Below are 20,158 nucleotides of genomic sequence, written 5' to 3'. Positions count from 1 at the left end.
AGGGGTGTGACATCTGACAAGAGAGCTACAGTGGCGTTTGCATGTATTATGACAGCTAAAGTGCAGTCTGTCAAGTCAGAGTCCTCTGTCTGTATGCAATGGCTGGTTGGTTTTTAAAGAAAAACAGTGGTAAGATGTGTGAGTGTTTGAGAGAGAGAGAGTTGATTTAAAGAAAATACAAAGAATTAGCCCTGTATTTCTGTTGAATCCTTTTGTGTTTGAAGAATTGAGTCTGGGCTTTTTCATAAGACGTTGAATTCTCAAAGCCACAGTTCCAACTTTGGTGATTCACACTCACACCCTAATGGAAAGTTTGAATTACAACTTAACAGTATTACACTTACAGTATGCCTGATAACCTGATTTATACTTTGTTGAGCCCCCCAAAAAAGTCATACCTCCTTTATTTCGACCCCTGTCCCCAGCTCCACTGGTCTCGGAGCTCTATTATATCTGGTCTACAAGATTCGCTACACCACAAAGCTATACCCACTTTAACTGGGTACTTAACTTTTACTTAACTGGCAAAAATTAATGTCAACGAAGTCCACAATCACAACACCAGAGGGAGTTCAACAAACCACGTGCAACCCAGATTTGGCTCAAACAAGGGATTAAATTAATTTAGCTCCTATGCCACTAAAATCTGTAATGCCCTACCAACAGCCATAAAGAAATGTGAATCCCTAGACTCCTTCAAAACCGCTCTCAACGAGCACCTATGGACGGCTGCAATTTGAAACTGGCCCCTGTAAAAAAGTCCCCCCCCCATATTCCTGTTTTATATATTTGTACGTCTTTAAATGTTCTGATGAATTGAAAATGGAGGACCTTGATGTAAACAAGTCTTAGTGCTTTTCATGATTTCGTCCTTTTTGTATTTACTTCGTTTCAAATGTACATAGTGTGAATAACATTTTCAATAAATCAATCAATCATTGCTTACACCAGCAGAGGGCTCTCTTGCAGCTAATCCCGTTATCCAGCTCATAAGCTTACTGTAAATCCCTTGCCCTCATCGCAAGTGATTTTTGTGGCTATTTGTATGGTGCATTTCACAGTGGTAACAGACACTAACCCTCTTACCTTTCTAATGAATGAATTGTGTCTCTTTTAGATGTTATTAGGGTATTTGTCAAGTGCATTTGCACAGACCTGAAAATGTTCCTCTGTATTACTATTTACACATCCTAAACTATTAGGAGCCGTGTATGCCATTAATACAGCACTCTGGGAGCAGTTCGGTGTTAAGTGTCTTGCTCAGCGACACTTCGATAGACTGGGTGAACTAAGGGTTGAACCGACGACCTTCCCATTCCCAGGCAGCCATTCTACCCACATATCTATGGCCGACATCGGCCAGACTGGATGCAACCAGTTACAGTGGTTTGCAGCATTGTCCACCTTTTCTTTAAAACTCATGGTGATCTATCAGATGTCCTCAAGTCTCAGAAGTACAGAGAGAGAGAGATAGAGAGAGAGAGAGAGAGAGAAATTTCGATCCAATCACTTTCCATTTCCACTGATGCACTGCCTGACTATTTTGTGAATGACAGTCGGTTTGAATCCTCCCTCAACATTCCTCAGCTTTCAGAAGCTGAGATGGCTGCATGGGACTCTGGAACTTGTTTGCATGGATTTCTTATCATTGGAACCAGACAAAAGGAGGATCCGATCATGACATTCTTGTAATCACAGACCATTTCACAAAGTATGCATTGGCCATTCCCACACCCACGCAAAGGCCCAAGACAGACAGTCGTGGTATGGGACAACTTCCTCTAATGGCTGAAATTCGCAAAATAGGAAGCACTCCATATACCACAGATGAGCCGCGTTGCAATTGTTGGACATGCTCCAGTTGGAACCCTAACAGATAGAAATAAAACATACTGGAAGTACTTGTGAAACTACATATGCATACAATTGCACAAAGTATAATGTCACTGGGTTTCTGCCTTAGAAACTGAACTCCTACTGTACATGGGGACTTTTTGCCTGCCTGTTATGTCGCATTCTCAGTATGTTCCAAATCTCAAGTCTCACTTGGAGGAGAGCTATAAAATGGCAACAGAAAGTGCCAAAAATGTAAATGGCCAAACCATTCGACAGGCATGTCACACCCTCTGGTTTATCTGTGGGAGATTGTATCTTGTTCAGAAATGTACGTCTGAGAAGCAAACACAAACTTGCAGACAAATAGGAATCTGAGGTTTACATTGTCGGAACTCTTCCCTTACTGTCAGACTCAGACGTGAGAATAAATAAAGATGGTCCTCTCTGAACACCACACAGGAACCTTCTGCTTCCATGTGAATACGTAACTGCACCAAAAATAATTTAATCTGAACTTGCCCAAATCCGGACCTTCATTACAATCATATGGATACAGATAGTATATCCGATTAAAATGAATGAATTAAATCCCACTGGTACAGTGCGTGGATGGCTCAGCCTTGAACCTTCCAGGTTCACATCCATAATCCACATCCCAAAAGATTTCATTATGGCACATTCCGTTCCAACCTGGCTCTTACACCGTCAGAGACTCAGCCACTGATAACCATGTAGAATAGAAACAGAGAACGCTGCTCAGAATCGCACTGGCTACAATAGCGACCAACAAACCTGCATGAAGAGCAATAGTTCACCACATAAACCTGGGCCTGTCATAATAGGCAAGCATTCGGCAAAAATAGTAGATCTATAAGCTGAGCATGTAGATCGGCTATTTTATACAACAGTGATTTATACAAGTGATTTATATAGGCTGCTTAATTGGAGTTATATTGGTACTGTCTGTTTACACCTTGAGTCTCTTTGAAAGTATATGGCCCTCTCTAGTCCCTCCTGTCTCCCCTATTACACTCTCCTCCTCTCCTAGACTAGAGAGTCTCTCTCTCCTGCTCAGATAGCGATGTGTGCTGCAGCCCCGCACCACACCGTAAATTAGTCCCGGGCGGTGACATGGTGCTTGCCGGGTAATTTGGACAATGGGGCGTTTGACAGCTCACCCATCATGGCTACAGCGCCCCGGGGAGCCACTACTCCTCCTGAGCTTTTCTCTCTCCTCCCTCTCTCCTCTCCTCCCTCGGCACTGATGGAGCGACTCCCTAAGTAGCAGCATCATTCTCCAATCAACAACCAAAATGGCTTTTCATCCAGGAGGGAGCTATATTGCACGGGAGAGGACGGGGGGAAATGTGAATGTACGGCAAGCGTTGAGCGAAACCCCCAAGCTGCTAGACATCTGGACTGAAAGATGCTGAGAGATAGTGTGGAGCGGAATGAGAGCATACTCTGAGAGAGAGAGAGAGAGAGAGAATGTGGGAAAAATATGTTTGTAATGCTGCTATATATCTGGTTATCAAAGGTATTTATTAACCAGCAATGTCCGCCTTTGTGATGCACAAATTACAACCCAAAATACTCAGACACAGAACCATACAGTGGTAGCTTTGTAAATGCTATAATAAATACTGTATTTCATCTGACATTCTCTGGACCGGGGTGAATGCAACAAGCCGTTTTTTTCCCCAACTGCTTGTTTGTAACATTCTTTTCCAACTTCTCTGTGCCACCGTTTCCCTGGCAGCCTGGAAATTATTTGAATTTTTATTTCTATACAATTATTTTGACATATTGTGACAGTGTGTGACTTTGTAGGGTTACAAATCTCATAAAGAGCAAGTTCACAACCAGATGCATTGTGACACGTTGTGAGCTTGTAGGGGAATGTTGTAGGGTAGACTAGTACAGTACGTACTGTACCATGGATCTCCATAGGGGTACAAAAGAGACACAGGTAGACAGACGGGTAAAGAGATCTCCATATACAGTATGGGCACAAATGGATCACAGACGGGTAGAACGGGTACTCCGACACTATGACTCAGACATATCGGTCGGATCGGCAGTGCAACAGAAACATTGCGGCCTGCACTCTGCCAAACTGAACTCTGCCAGATTCAAGCATTGTACAGTTAAAAAATAAATAAAAATATCTGTGTTTTTGGCACACAACACCAGTGTTGAGCTGCCTGCTGGCACACTTGCAAATGGTCAAACAAGTGCACACACTCGATCAGAGCAGTAGGCAAAGTATTGGTGGGGCAGCAAGAGATTTTCACTATCCTCCAGCCTCTATTGAGTTTACTGAACTCAATCAATGCAACTTAGTTGTGCGACACCGGTGTGCAACTCAATATAAATGAGGCTTAATACTCTGTGTTTCACTCTGTCACTCTCTATTTCTCTCTCTCTCTCTCTCTCTCTCTCTCTCTCTCTCTCTCTCTCTCTCTCTCTCTGTCAACCTTTGCCTGTGACGGTCAAGAGGAAGGTCTCCTCTGGTTAGCGTTATCAGACTGGAATGACCTTGCTGTTTCTGGCACTAGAGCTGCATTTGAACAGACAGTGGCCAAAGCCTTGCATGACCCTGGCATCCACTGACTGCCCCCTGCCAGAGAACGGCCAGGGGACTGCAGCGTGGGTGGTGTGTGAAGGTCGCGTTGAAGGGCTAGAATGAATATGTAAACACCTTCTCTTATGCTGTGTTCACACGGGCAGATGCAAAAGATGCAAAGATTCACACAGCATATGTCTCTTTGTATCTGAAGTTGAACTAAGCAAGTTCATCCTTTTTGTAGCTTTGTAGCTGTTCTTTTGCAGCAGCTACAAACGTCGGGGTGCATCTTTGCATCTTCATAACGCTGGCTTACATTGACAATGAGTGGTAGACTGTATCTTTGCATCAGGATGAGACACGCAGGGATGGTGCCAAGAGATGAAGATCGGAAATGACAGAGGGTTTCAAACTGTCCACGGTTTGCAAAGTTAGAATTGGAAACGCACAGCAGCTTGATGATTACTTTTATCTTTATCCTCATTAACTATGTCGTCCCTGTTTTTGGCATGTCATTATAGGCAGAAATTGCTGATCTACAAGCTCACGATGCATCGTTTTCACCATGTGGCACAATCATTTAAATCAACCTTCAGTGGTGTGTTTAACATTTTAATCCTGTGTAGTCCTAACTCCTGTTTTCTAACTACAGTATAACATTACTTCTGTATGGGTATAAATTGATGGTGATGGAGAGACACCGAGGCAGATAATTTACCCAATGTGCATTTCATTAGGGTCGATTTTAAATGCTTATCTTCAGGTCCACTCCCATAGCACAGATGCAGCTTGCTTTCCAGGCGCCTGCCTTAACTGAGGTTGGCTGAATCAATTTGTGGCAGATTCATCTTTCCAATTACATCACTTTCTCTGGCAAAGATAAGGCATGTGTATTGGACTTCTGGAGAATGCAGCGTTTGAATTGTTTTTGGTTTATTTGACTCTGTGTGGGCTCTTCTCGCTCAGGCTGCACTGCACAATCAAATCCTCAGTGTCTGCTGATAACAACAGAGGCTCCTGAGTTTTGAGTATGCGTTGCTAGTTTTCCCCTCCCTCCCCTCATAAAGAATGACAGGAGTCCCTGTAGAATGTAGATGAAATACGAGTGTGTGTGTGTGTGTAGCACTTCTCAACACACTGCTCCTGATAGGACAGGACAGGAAAGGGATCACTGGCCTCTAATGCCAATCAATATCTGATGCAGGGAAGTCATGCAGACAGCATGTGGATGCATTAGTGCAGGGATGCTCAACCTTTTTCATTTCATATAGGTCATGGACCCCTATTTGATATTATATTTATCCCTGGGGCCTCAACCTACACTGTAAAATCCTCAGTGTCATTTTAGCTCTGGGACTGTACAAATGGAACAGGTCAGTGTGTACTCTTTTGGAGACGGAGTTACAAATCTGTAAGGGTCCATTTGGTTTCATACTGTATGTACTGTACTCTCTGAGTTACAGAGCGGTAAGGGTCGTTTCCTGTATCTGGGGACCCTCTCAAACGGCCCTGGGGGGCCCCCAGACCCCACATTGAGAACCAGAGTCCTGGGAATATAAAACAGGGCAGTGGAAGGAGCCGTACACGCATTTAGTCTCTCTTGTTTTAGTTGTTTATAGTCGGCCACTAAAGGATTTTGCATTTAAAAGGGAAGTCATCCATATTGATTTGAGCCAGTGGGGTCCACGGGTCTTTACTTAATCCAGTACCACCCGGTATTGACTGGTGAGAGTCTTCACCATTGATTTATGTTCACTCAATATAAGAGGGAGGCGTGCTCCCAGCACATTTATAGGTAGATCTGATTGACAGTCTATTTATCTTGCGTCAATTGACATGACAGCTGAGTGGCCTGTTATTCTGTTTGACCACTCAGGTGTGAACCCCCCCCCCCCCACACACACACACACACACACACACGCACGCGCACACACACACACACACACACACACACACACACACACACACACACACACACACACACACACACACACACACACACACACACACACACACACACACACACACACACACACACACACACAACACACATAGTCACATACACACCCCAACCCCTACTGTGGCATAGCAAAACACTGCTTATTAAAACTCCCAGTTGTCCGTTCCTCCGGCTGACCACTTGTCATCCGCCTGTCTGTATCCGGGAGAGAAATGGCCGTGGAGGAGAGTGATTAGAGGAGGGAGTTGAGAGCATTGTGAAGGATGGAGAGGTCAACAGGGGACTAGGGAGGAAGGAGGATGAGGTATAAAAGAGGGGAGAGAAGAGGGGGGAGATTTATGCCGGTACTCATCCTTGTTCATGCTCGACTCCCCCCTGATGGAAGGGAAACATTGGCCGCGGTGATGCAGTGCTTTCCTCGCCACAATAAATCGGCTCGCGCACACAGGAGGGACAGAGCTTATCTTCCACACTGCATGGTGCCCGGAGCCCAGTGTTCGCTACCTGTTACTGCACACTGCACACACATGGGGACAATATTATTGTATGCAGTCATGCACATTGCAGTCATACAAAAGACATAGAAATGTGTAGCCACATGCTAGACTAGTCACATGATGACACATCATTTGCATTAGGTGCAAAAGAGAAGAGGGCTGACTCAGATGGATTCAAGCAAGTGACAATAAGATGTGTTAATTTACTTAAAAAGTGCCTGGATTGATGCAAGTTAATTTCAACTCTCTGTCAACAACAGGGTAAACAGTTTAAGGTAAGTGCTAACTAAGAAAACAATTATGCGCACAACAATTATGTGCAATTAGGCTTACTTACAAGTAAGCTAGTATGTCGCAGGGACTTGCCAATCCTGCCAAGCAGGGAGGCACTGGGTCCCATTTTTCAGAATCTTTGGCATCCTCCGGCCAGGGATGGAACCCCGACCTCCCAGTCTCAGGGTGGACACTCAAACCAATGAACTGGTTTCCCCCGCTTTGGTATCTGCTATTACTCAGCTCCCCTTGCTCAGTGGCAGCATCCACTGCAACATTATGGGAAAATACCATCAATAGAAACCGTAGCAGACGCAAAGAAAAGCTTAATTGGACAGTTCTTCACGACCTGTTCAATAAGTTCAACACTACACTGTATTATGAAACATTGTGCAGTACAGACAGTTAGCCATAGCCTGACACTCAGTTTGAATTTTCATTTAGTTTCACTTCATTATTCAGACTGAAAGCCCTCCCCACGGCAGCAGTTTATGGGATGGGTGTCGTCATAGCGGCAGTCTTCGGTGATTGGTTCAATACCAATTAATAGCCAGATTGATACGGTCGTGAGTTACCGCAGTGGGGGCAGCCATGTTTGTTGTCTGACGCTGTTGAGTGACGGGGCTGATGGCCAATCAGCTTACTACTTGGCTTCGTTCGGATTTCCGAACGTAGCTGACACCGTCGTCGGGAGAGACTCCAGACCTGAATCGCCAGAACATATTTTCTTAATGGGCGTGGCTAGCGATTCAGGGCTGGAGTCAGGCTAAGTTACCCACCCTTTATTTATACAAGTTATATAAGTATATAAGTTATACAAAGTTGTATAACAAAGTATTATGGCTTTACTTGGATGTCTGTATATACTGTACTGTATGCGTGTGTGTGTGTGTGTGTGTGTGTGTGTGTGTGTGTGTGTGTGTGTGTGTGTGTGTGTGTGTGTGTGTGTGTGTGTGTGTGTGTGTGTGTCTTGACATTGGTGGTGGGCTTTCTTTATTGGCCCAGGGCAGACCTCCTCTTCCTTGCTTATATGTTTGCGTTTATATTTGAACCTGGTGTGTGTGTGCACTGTGTACTTTGATCTGGACCTGTCCCTTTGCTATGAGCTTGGTCTGTCTTTGATCTGCTCATGTCCCAGCAGCAGGCGGGCAGACGGTGCTATTGCTTCCCTCAAAATGGAATCCACTCAAACCACCGAGGGAGTAGCTGCTAAGTGGCTACCTTCATTCAATATGACATTTACTGTAAGACAGATTTATACTTCGCTGCGTGCTGGTGCCGCGCACCGAAAATGGGCAATCTACGAGCCGCTGACTCGTGAGCTTGTAGATCTGCTGTATCAAGCCATTTACAAACACTGCCATACAAAAAGGCTTTTTCCTTTCCTCAGATGTATCCTGCTTTTTATCCATGTCCTTCAGGACATGCATTAGCATGTCCTGAAAAGACATAATGTGGCTTTGTAAGTTTAATACAACCACAATCACATGCAGTTGAAAACCAACACACCCAGCTGACAGTGGGAACAGATTAATTCATATAATAAGCAATATTTCCCCCCCACAAAACACTTTCATAGTCAGTATGTAGTAGTACTGATAATAAATTCAGCTAATATTCAATTTAGGGTCTTAAAATATTCAGTAAGAAGACTTACAGTGTGAATTAGGAAAACTCACCCAAATTACATAGAAAAATACAATTTGAATACATTTGCTGTGAGGACATTTCATTAAAATTTAAACACTCAATATGGAGGCAATGCAGAACATTTCAGATTTAAATCAAGCCATAGCGTACAATTATGAATGCTTGGGAAAATCCATGTTGCATATCAAATACAGGAGGCATAATATATTCTATTAATGTGCCCATTACAGTGAATTATAATACCAAACGAGAGAGGGGAGAAAACGGTTTCCAAGTACATTCATTCTAATCCAAGATACATTATGCAGTATTGTAGAAAATTGTATCAGAATTTGAAGTTTGGCTTTTAGCAGTTTCCCCCAGTGTTCAATAGTATGTCCGCGTCTGCGTGCGCATATCAACAAATGCAAATTATGCAATTATAGCCAGATTGTTCTTCATATTGTCTTCTTCAGCAAGCAGCGGTACATCACTGATTGGCTGTATAAATTAGCCATGAATTGACCTCACTAGAGCCGCTTTGTCAGATGTTGGCGCAGCATGGGACTCTCCCCATCCCACCAGAGTCAAAGCACATCAGGAGTCGCCTTCAGATGGACCTCTAATGTTCTGTATCTCTTGTTGGAGAGACAGAGGGATCAGGTGTGACTGGTGGCAGTCTCAGTTTCATTTTGCCCTATAGGGTTTTGTTTTTCAATCTTAGGCTGAGTTGAAAGTATCAGTTCATCCAAGTTGATGTATTTGAGTGTGTGTGTGCGTGCGCGCATGTGTGTACGAGTGAGTATGAGAGAGGGGCAGAGAGAGAGAGGGAGCATGTGTTGGTGTGTGAGGGAGCCATTCTTTCATGCCCGTTTCAGATCTCTCAGCCGCACAGTCCAGCAGAGCGAGAGACCCAGGAGGGAGAGCGAGATGGAGAGATAGAGAGATTGGAGGGTGAAAGAAGGCTAACACAATCTTTAATGAGTTTCCTTGTCTCCCTTTGCCCGTTTCTGGGTCAGGGTCCCTGCTGTACTGTATGTGTGCCAAAAAAACACGGAGAGTGTAAAAATGGCCCTTGTAAGGTCCGTCAAGGTTTAAAAGAACACTCAGGGTTTGGCTGTGCGGACTGAGGGCCACGGGGCAGAGCAGAACACAGCCAAGGTCTGTGCCAACTGTGTCAAGGTCTTCAGCAGTGGTTTTCAATCTTTTTCGTATAATCAAGGCCCATTATTTATTCAGCATTTGAGCCACGGACCACTATTTGATTTATCCTCTCAGACCCAAAACAAAGAATATTTTGTTATTGTTTGATAAGATTTTGTTCACAATTCCATGCTGTATTGATGTGTGGTACCATAGGAGAGATAACAGGTAAATATTGATTGAGATTTTAACATTTGACATTCTCTAATTAGACTTCTTGTAAATTAAGTAATGCTGATGTTTAACAAGACCAATGGACCCATATGGGACCGGGTCCATTTGGTTTAATTTTACGCTCACAAGAGTTAATGACCTAATAAGGGTCCATTTGGTTACTCTCCATCATTTAGCTGGGGACCACCTGGAACCCCCTCAAGGGCCACTGGTCGTCCCCGGACCACTGGTTTGAAACCATTGATCTACTGGACTTCTCCATATAGAGTCCACCACTACACAGATACTACTGGTTACAGAAAAATAAAATGAGTGGGGTCGTATCTGATACTTCCGTGACCGCGGAGAGCAAAGTTCAGTTTCTCAGTGGATTTATCATCTATGAAGGTTAAATATGGCCGCAACAACCTGTTAAGGCACAATAAGGAAACATTTGTAAATTACCTAAAAGGCATTCTGCTTTAAGTAGCATGTGACATGTCAAACTATTTCATGATTCTGAATCCATTCCAAGCATATGTTTTGCACAAAAAACACTCCTTGGGCTAAAAACGGCCACAGACGTCATGACAAAATGTGATGATGTCAGCACAATGAGCACATTAAGAGCACATTTGGGCACAAGTGTTTTTTGTGCAAAACTATTTTAGGTAATTTTGCCTTATTGTGCCTTAACAGGTTGTTGATGGTGGCCATACTACTCAGCATTCTGTTGTAGCTGCATCGTTCCGGCTTGCATGTGCTTACACACATATGCACGCACGCACACACGCACTATTGAGGAAGGGTGGTGACTCACTAAAAGTCATATGTGACTACAGGCTTTACTGCTTCTCCTCAATTAGTGGCAGATTAGGACCTGAGGAATGAGATGATTGATTTATAAACTATAATGTTGATGAAAATGTGCAAACATGTATGCACGCACGCACGCACGCATGCATGCACGCAACACACACATGCACGCACACAAAGCCTTTAGTTGTTCCCAACTTCCCATAAGTAGATGTGTATGCCGGTGTATGGAGCATTGCAGCACTTCAGGCAGAAAGTCCCACAGTCATACAGTCACGATCCTAATAGTTCAATCCGCGCAGTTTATTTAACCGACCCTAACTCTTACATGCTCAGCTCTTGTATCATGAGAGGTTCATATGTCTTCCATCATGACCATGTAATAATGTTAATTACTGTCTACCTCTGTACTGTTTGTAAGCTGTTAATAAGCAATCGATCGATCAATCATTCAATCAGCCTCTGCTCTTGCACAGATTGTTCTGGAGTATCACAGGAGCAGATCCTCACCACCAACTACAGTACAGTACAGTGCAATATCATTGCAATAAAAAGTTTCATCTAGAAAAACAAAGTGTGCTGACTGACTGAAACAGTGAAAGTGAGACTATAGGTACCGGCGAGATTAGCTCTGGTCACCCCCCCCCCCCCCCACATCAACCTTTTTATTTCCCAGCAATCCACTTCAATCTGTGGTACAGTACAGTAGCTAGGGATGGAGGGAGAAATAGCATTAGAGAGAGATGTCATGTGTGGGATATCCTGCAAGCCAAAGAAATTATTTACTGTGCCCCCACAGTGTCTAGGAGACGAGCCCTGTCAGACAGCCAGGCTCCAGCTAGTGTCTCCACGCAAGGGAGGGACATGGAGGAATTACTGATGGGCTGATAAATGGCTTTAGTTATCGGAACACTTTACCTCACTACAGTACGTCTGTCTTCCCTCTCTCTCCCTCTCACTCCCTCTCTCTCTCTCCCCACGTCTCTCTTGTGCTATCTGTTTTCCAGTCTCTGCACTCGGTTTCTGTCTCTCCCTGCCAATCTGTCCGTCGTCCGTCAGTCTGTCTGTCACGATCTGTCCCTCTTTCGCGCTCTCTCTCTATCGTCTCTCTCTCTAGCATGTCTCTGTCTTGCGTGTCTCTGTCTTTCTTGTCTCTGTTTCGTGTCTCCTTCTCTATCGTATCCTTTTCTCTATTTGGTTCCATCTTTCCCGCCCTTCAAGTCTTTTTCGTTATTATTTATCTTTATCTATAGTGTGTCTATCTTGTCTCTACAATATTGTGTCTCTTTCTCTATCGTGTCTGTTTGTTTATTGTGTCTCTCTTTATCGTATCTCTATAGTTTATTTTTCGTCTCTTTCTTTATCGTGTCCCTTTATCTACTTTGTCTCTTTCTCCAGTGTGTCTCTTCATCTTTGTCTCTTCGTCTGTCTCTTTATCTCTCCCCCCTCTTGCTTCAGCTGCCTATCTCTGGCTCTGTGACTTCTGGGTTCTTTCTTTCACACCGGTGAATAATTGATGTCTACCGGTTGGTTCCATGGTAAGAATAGAACAGTTGTGGAGGTGACAAATGGGGTGGAGAATGGGCCTCATCCTTCTCTCTTCAAAGAGAGTAAGAAAGTCAGCCGAGCCCGCTTGTGGGTGTGTGTACAGTATATGCCTGCGCAGCGTGTGTGTGTGTGTGTGCATTGGCAAGAACATGCATACTGTATGTGTGTGATTTAAGACAGGGAGATGAAAGCGAGTTGTAATTACAGGGAAGCGTATCTTTCTGCACTGCAAAACACACAGCGCAAATGTCACTCAGAGTGTAACGATAGATCTTTGCGGGTCCATTTTGACACCTTCAGAGTTAAATGAATGCTCCTCTGGATTTGATTGTGTAGTGTACTGCAGAAGTATCTGAGGAATGGGCCACAAACTGGGCCAAAAGCCTGAGGTCATTAGAGCTACTGTGTGTGTGTGTGTGTGTGTGTGTGGGTGGGGTGTGAAGAGAGACATCAGCTTATAACCTCAGCTCCATGGAGCCAACCTCTGAACTCTGGTTCTCATTATTCGCTCACCCCCCTTCTCTCTCTCTCTCTCTCTCTCTCTCTCTCTCTCTCTCTCTCTCTCTCCCCCCCCCGTCCCCTGTCTCAGCAGTAGCTGGCTGTGGTTAGACCATCTCTGTAAACCCACCCTGGCTTCCTTGCTGGCTGAGAGCAATCCCAGACTTCCCTGAGCTCTAAAATACACTTGTGTAAACATTCCAACATATCAAATGATAGGGATGTCACAGTGTGCAATGTGAAATTGGTTTTAATTCTCTGTCCTCCTGTCTCACCCCACCCTCCCTTTTCGGGCCAAGCCCCCAGAGCTGCTGGCCAACGTTGAAGCCTCCAATCTCTACTGGCCAATCTCTACTGGCCAAAGCTGGAACTCCAGGCAGGCGTTTTTTGCCCGTGCATGTAGCACGAGTAAACCCAGCACAGCTGGGGTTTAATTAACACAGGCTCTCTAGCTAATATATAACACTATTCTTTCGGCCCGTCTCCTTCTTCCGCTCTATGCCACCATCTTGTCCCTTAACGTTCTCTCTCTCTCTTCCTACAGTGGAAGATGACTTCAGGGGACTAGGAGAGCTGCCAGAGATCTTCCCCTCGGACCCCCCAGAGCCCCTGCCAGTGTTCCTGATGGAACCGGAGGAGGCGTACATCGTGAAGAACAAGCCGGTCAACCTGTACTGCAAGGCCACGCCCGCCACTCAGATCTACTTCAAGTGCAACAGCGAGTGGGTCCATCAGAAAGAGCACACCGTGGAGGAGAGAGTGGACGAGAACTCAGGTATGGGACACAGCCGAGCCTGCCGCAAAGGTGTTCACTTTACATCTGTATGCTGTGTTGACCCAGTACAGTCGTTCCCAAGCTTTTCAGGGCGAGACCCAAAAGAACGATTAGACGTTTGCCCTGGGATCCACCTGGTAAAATAGCAGATCTACAAGCTCGCAGCGCATCGCTTCCCGCCACGTTGTGAGCTTGTAGATATTTTCACTACTTCTATATATATTTTTTTTTCATGGCATTTCTGTTTGTTTGTTTGTTTAAAAAATAAATAAATATAAATATATATATATAGAGAGAGAAATATTTTATTTTATTTTTTAATGTAGGAAAGGGGATTAAAATTGGTACTTTTATTAATTATAATTTTTGTCTGTATCAGCCTTTATTTGCTAAAGGTATAGAGAGACGGGAAACAGAGTAGGGGGAGTGTCATGCACTTAATCTACACAGTGTTTAACCACTTGAACCCTAGCATCCCTATTCTTTTGGGAAGATATTGTCAAAAATGGATGATCTACATTGTTGTATAGTTGTATTTCTGTTTTTCTGTTCTGTTTTTTTGTCCCCAATGTCGCAAGCCATTTGCTGGATGACGTTGCTGCGATGTGAGCATGCAAATGATTTATCTAGTGTAGTTCGTTTTCTAGTTAACCTTTCTTTTTGGGTGTTTGCAACGTGACAACTTTCCACTCGACCAATGGTGGTAGCTCATTGAAATACATTGAAAAAAGTGCAAAGCAGATCCCATCCCAGTGTGAACAGGAACTTATTCAGAAACCCAAATGTAAAAACGCACGGACACACACACACACACACACACACACACACACACACACACACACACACACACACACACACACGCACACACACGTGCATGCTACTATATACCCACATTTATACCTGTATATTTCTAGCTGAGTCTATGGTTTAGCATTTTTTCCTTTGAAAAAATAAATAAAATCATGAATTATTCAGGAAGGAATTTTGTCTAAACTGTGCCACTACTCAGAAAAAAACACATATTGTAATGAGGATAAAAAAGATTCATTTCATACTTGACAGACTAGAAAAGTGTGTGCCTCTGAGCGCAGGTGCCTGCAAACTTTGGAAGGCAGTCATAGCCAATTGGAATGGAACCTGAAACATCTGACTGATACATCTTGAGCACATGACTACAGAGATAATGTGTAACTATTCCGGCCTAGAATGAGAATGCCTGTTTGCCTTGATTTTAAGACAAACAAAACAAGACGAATCAACATAGAAAACACACACATACACGCGCATGCACAGTTGCACACACACACACACACACACACACACACACACACACACACACACACACACACACACACACACACACACACACACACACACACACACACACACACAGCTACACCCAGAGGCAACTTACTCATGCATGTATGCATGGGCAACCCATGTGGGTGTGTATCTGCTCTCACATGCACTCTAGTACACACACCCACACAAGACACAAGTATGTCCACACATGCCTGTTGTGCGCGCGCACACACACACACACACACACACACACACACACACACACACACACACACACACACACACACAGGATATCGATACCACACCAGTAGAGGGCCTGCAGGCTGTGTGATCTCTGCCCAATCCAGTCCTCTCTAATTTCCCCAGATTGACAGAAAAATAACCCAGATACAATCTCGGCAGCCTGGTCAATACTACAGTGAGTAGTACAGCTGCAGGTAATACAGCAGCGTTCTTCTAACTCTTACAGTGTAGAAAATGCACCGTAAGGGTTGGGATAACACTCAGTAGTTTATGCCTCTTCTGTTCCCACTTTTCACCTTGGGAGAGAACGTTACACAAGAGGGTATGACAGATTGTGAGGTCTGAGATGGACAGCAGAGTATGTGTGATGAGAGAGTGAAGTGGTGTGTTAGAGACACAGAGGCAGACAGACTAAGATAAAGACATACAGACAGACAGACAAGGCTCAGGGGAGTTAAAGCGAGACAGACACGGAGAGACAGACAGTTGGATAGGAATAGAGAGACAGACAGACAGACCGTCACAGAGGATGAGAGAGAGAGAGAGAGTGAGAGAGAGAGAGAGAGAGAGAGAGGCTGACATACTGTGCGGTGAGGTTAGACAGGGGGAGATGAACAGAGTTTCCGTGAGCTGTACCTTAGGTGAGACACTCTCATGAGACCTCATCCAATCAGAGTGAATATGTGACTGTCTTTACTCAAATAGATTGACTTGATTGGTTGACTTCGGTTTCAATGGAAACAAGAAGAAAGACACATATTATACCAGTAAGACGCCCTGAGGGCGAGAAGCGACTTCGCCCTAAAGAGTGAGGTCGTGCTGAAACAACAGAGCTTCTTAATACAGTTGGGAAGCAGGAGTTAAACTATTAATCTGGTGTCAGTAAGGTCAGACTGGCCGGCTCCATATATGCAGATCTAGTATCAAACCATGTATGGCTACCCAGGGTCTGATGAGGTGGAACGCGTGTGTCGGATTTGAAGTCGGTGGGGCGAACGGTTCTCGAGTTACGCAGATTACAGATGTACACGCGTATGTACTGTACTGAGAGACTTGGTGCATTAATGGATAGATTATACCATCTTGTGCCAAGCTAAAACCTTTGAAAACTACTGTCATGACACTTGCGTCTTATTAAAATTACACACACATGATGTTGGATTGTTTGTGCCTGTAAGAGTGCATGAATGTCACCCTTTTGTCTGCTTTCTTTCGTTCTTCTCCCTTGCTTTAGTTTGCATGATAAACATATTGAACATGGAGTGCCGTGTTTTATATGTGTCTATGCCACATAAAAGCATCATTTTATATAACACTTTCTACTACACACAAAGAAATCTTCCTCCTAGTGTAATCATAGTAACGTGATGATCATGTTTTGGGGGATGATCACGTCACTTTACATGCTTGCCGGGGGTGAAGAGTAATGTATACCTGTGTCTACTGTAAATTAGTGGTCGGTAAGTTAGCAAGTGCTGAACTCTGTGACCGGAGGTCTTACGTGCATATGGGAAGTATGAGTATGGGAAGGCATTGCGGACTCCCTATTGGCTTAAAAAAATCACTAATTGTGCAGTGACTGAATATAGACCATCTTTCTTCACAAGCTGGCAAAAGTGCATGAGAGTTGACTATCCTTGACAAGTGCTGTCATTATACATTTATATTTAATCTAATAAGCCATTTAATGTCAGCTCCTCGTGGAAAATTGGAAATAAAAGGCAATCAGGTGTGTCATTATTCTCAACTTCTATACTGATTATCCTCAACTTCAATTATATTAGACCTTTTTGATACAAACTGAGATCTGCTTTACTTCTAATTGTGGCAAATCTCCAATACACCTCTGAGGTCCCTGCAGTCCTGTGGCGTATTTCTGAATTTTTTCAGAGTTTTTACACAGTTTTTCAAGGACCTTTAGCCCTAGTTTTGAAATGTGAGTGTAAGGTTAAAATGATAGAAAGGAAGAGAACAAAGTGTCTTATATGTAATTTGTCTATAAAGGGCCTTTCCTTTTTCTTTTTGTACAGTGTACAAAAGAGGGGCGGCTGTGGCTCAGGAGGTAGAGCACCGACTCCTCCTCTCTACATGTCGAAGTGTCCTTGGGCAAGAGCCCCACGTTGCCGCCAGTGGTTGGCGCCAATGGTGTGTGAATGTGGGAAGTGAGGACTGTTGGACCTTTGTAAAGCGCTTTGAGTAGGCACGTAGTGCATAGAAAAGCGCTATACAAATGCAATCCATTAGTATAATGTTGAAAATATTTTTCATTTTCTACTATCTCCAGTGAAAAGTCAGTATCTGCTAGCCTGTCATCCGAACTATATTAGTACACTATTTGCCCCCTAGTGTTGTGTTCGCGGTACTTTCATTGATCTGTGCAAACTGGCAGAGAGTTAATTATAAGTGGACACAGTAATATACACCAGAGACGGCTGGTCACTCTGCCTGAGTTATGACTGAGGAGATCAAAGCGGAGTCCTCTTCCTCTGGCCTGGTAATCAGGGCACTTACCCCAGCCCTCCTTCTCCACCTCCCCATGACTCCTGGCCCTTCGGCCTGCCTGGCACAGATCAATAAACCCAGATAACGCTAGCGCTAAGGAGCTAGCCCGAGATCGCGCTAATGATCACATTAATAATGAATCATCTGCAATGAGGCGCCCCAGCCGGCCAGTCCTAAACTAGCCACCTATTAATGGGACATATTGTAGAATCATTTCTACTGCTAATGGCCACTCGGAGAGAGGCTGTGAAGTGGTCCCTCATCGCTGGCCCTAACACAGTGATTCTCAACCGTTTTAATTTCAAGGAACTTCCAGTTTGATAATGCATTGAGTCCATAGACGCCCACTTGATGTGATTTCTATCTCTGGGACCCCAGTTTACACAGTGAAATCCTCAGGCTTAATTTAATTCTGAGAGCACGCACATGGGACCAAATGGCCATCATGGGTTCATTTGGTTCACCCCTGGGTGTCCCCGGACCCCAAGTTGAAAACCAGTGACCTAAAACATTCTCTTGCCTTGGATACCTCGTGATTTCAGCCTGGGTGGAATATCAGTCCCTCAACTTTTTTTATTATTATTATAATTTTTTAACGATTGTTATCATTGCAACACTACGCGCTATGTAGTTAGAGCAGCTAGCTGAGCAAACATATGATGTCATACTAGGATGAGGTCAGAGCACTTCCATCAGAGCTCGGCTCCGCTTGCTAAACTAATCTCTGCACCCACCTTCTGATCTAAGCAGGATACGTGGAATTAAGTCCTCAATCCCCCCGCCCCCCTACATAATGTCCATGAAGTCATGAATGACTTTAAGACTTACGGTAATTCGGGTGCTTTCATTATTAAATTGCATTGCTTTCATGACAAAATCTAGGTACTTTCGACGTATCGCTTTGATGTTTGATGTCAAAGGATGCTATGCTAGCCGTTGCTATTTTGGGCATGTCATTGTAGGCAAACATGTATTTATTTATTTTTGCAAACAATGTCCAGAATGTCTCAAATAGCCGATCTACAAGGTGTCAACATGTCACGGCATATTTGTATTTGTAAATTTTGTACATTTGTAGCTATGAATTCATCGTATAACAGAATACTGTGTAGGGCTTAAGTGGTTCCGCTAGTGTATGGTGTTATCTATACGGTATATCCTCCCACAATACATAATACAACAACTACATATGGTGGATAATTCATAATTTCATCAAAGTAAAGCCTTATTCACAGACAGTCTGGGGCTAGAGCTAGAATACAATTGACAGACTCGGGCACACTTCCATATCCATGGAGAATTCATACCTTTTTATTGTTTCCGTTCTTGATTTTTCTCTCTGCAACTTTGTGTGATGTTCCTCCAACATAATTTCAGTCCATGACCCGTTCCCACGCAAACACACACTCACAGGCATTTACCACAAACCACGCACGCACGCACGCACGCACGCACGCACGCACGCACGCACGCACACACACACACACACACACACACACACACACACACACACACACACACACAGAGACCACCTCCACGAGTCCACACATTCCCATCTCTCTCTCTCTCTGTCTTTCTCTCTCTCTCCTCTCTCTCTCTCTCTCTCTCTCTCTCTCTCTCTCTCTCTTAAAGAAACATTTACAGACATGCATGTAAAGTGCACACGGATACGTGCATGGACACGCTCAAGCACACGCGCACACACACACACACACACACACACACGCACGCACGCACGCACGCGCACACACATGCAGTAGCAGGAGTTGTTCACCTGCCTGTCAGCACACAAGTTTAAATTTTGCATGAGCTACTGTAGGCTGTTGTGTGTAGCGCCACTGTGCCGGGTGTCTGTGTCTCAGTACAGGGGCTATGTTAATCCACTCAACCTGAAGCAAAACGGCATGTGGAGGTTTTCTTTGGCCTTGCATTCTCTTCTAGAGCAGTGTTTCTCTTCTAGAGCAGTGTTTCTCTTCTAGAGCAGTGTTTCTCTTCTAGAGCAGTGTTTCTCTTCTAGAGCAGTGTTTCTCCTCTAGAGCAGTGTTTCTCTTCTAGAGCAGTGTTTCTCTTCTAGAGCAGTGTTTCTCTTCTAGAGCAGTGTTTCTCTTCTAGAGCAGTGTTTCCCAAACTGTGGGACTTTGGAGGGGTCCCCAAATGACAGTGAAGTGACAATGTAAGGACTATATATATTTTTTTAAATAAATAAATAATAATAAGGATAATGATTAGGCCAGTTCAAATTATGATTATTGTGGGGCGTCACGGCCTGACAAGTTTGAGAACCATTGTTACACAAATTTCACTGCCTCTAATGTTTCATCATAACACCATCTCTGTGAAACCTGTAAGAACTGTAC

General features: G+C 44.1%; 1 protein-coding gene across 1 annotated transcript in view; it reads left to right on the top strand.

Annotated features, from left to right (window-relative positions):
- unc5cb (unc-5 netrin receptor Cb) overlaps positions 1-20,158 on the top strand; it is a 176,734-nt gene that overhangs the window by 78,138 nt on the left and 78,438 nt on the right. The window contains exon 2 of the mRNA XM_083793978.1: positions 13,524-13,754. Within this exon, the coding sequence (XP_083650104.1) occupies positions 13,524-13,754 (231 nt within the window). The remainder of the gene's footprint in view (positions 1-13,523; positions 13,755-20,158) is intronic.

The sequence above is a fragment of the Protomyctophum parallelum genome, assembly GCF_964188405.1.
Source record: "Protomyctophum parallelum genome assembly, chromosome: 21".
NCBI lineage: Eukaryota > Metazoa > Chordata > Actinopteri > Myctophiformes > Myctophidae > Protomyctophum > Protomyctophum parallelum.
The sequence above is the reverse complement of the archived record's forward strand: the minus strand, read 5'-3'. Positions and strand labels throughout refer to the sequence as shown.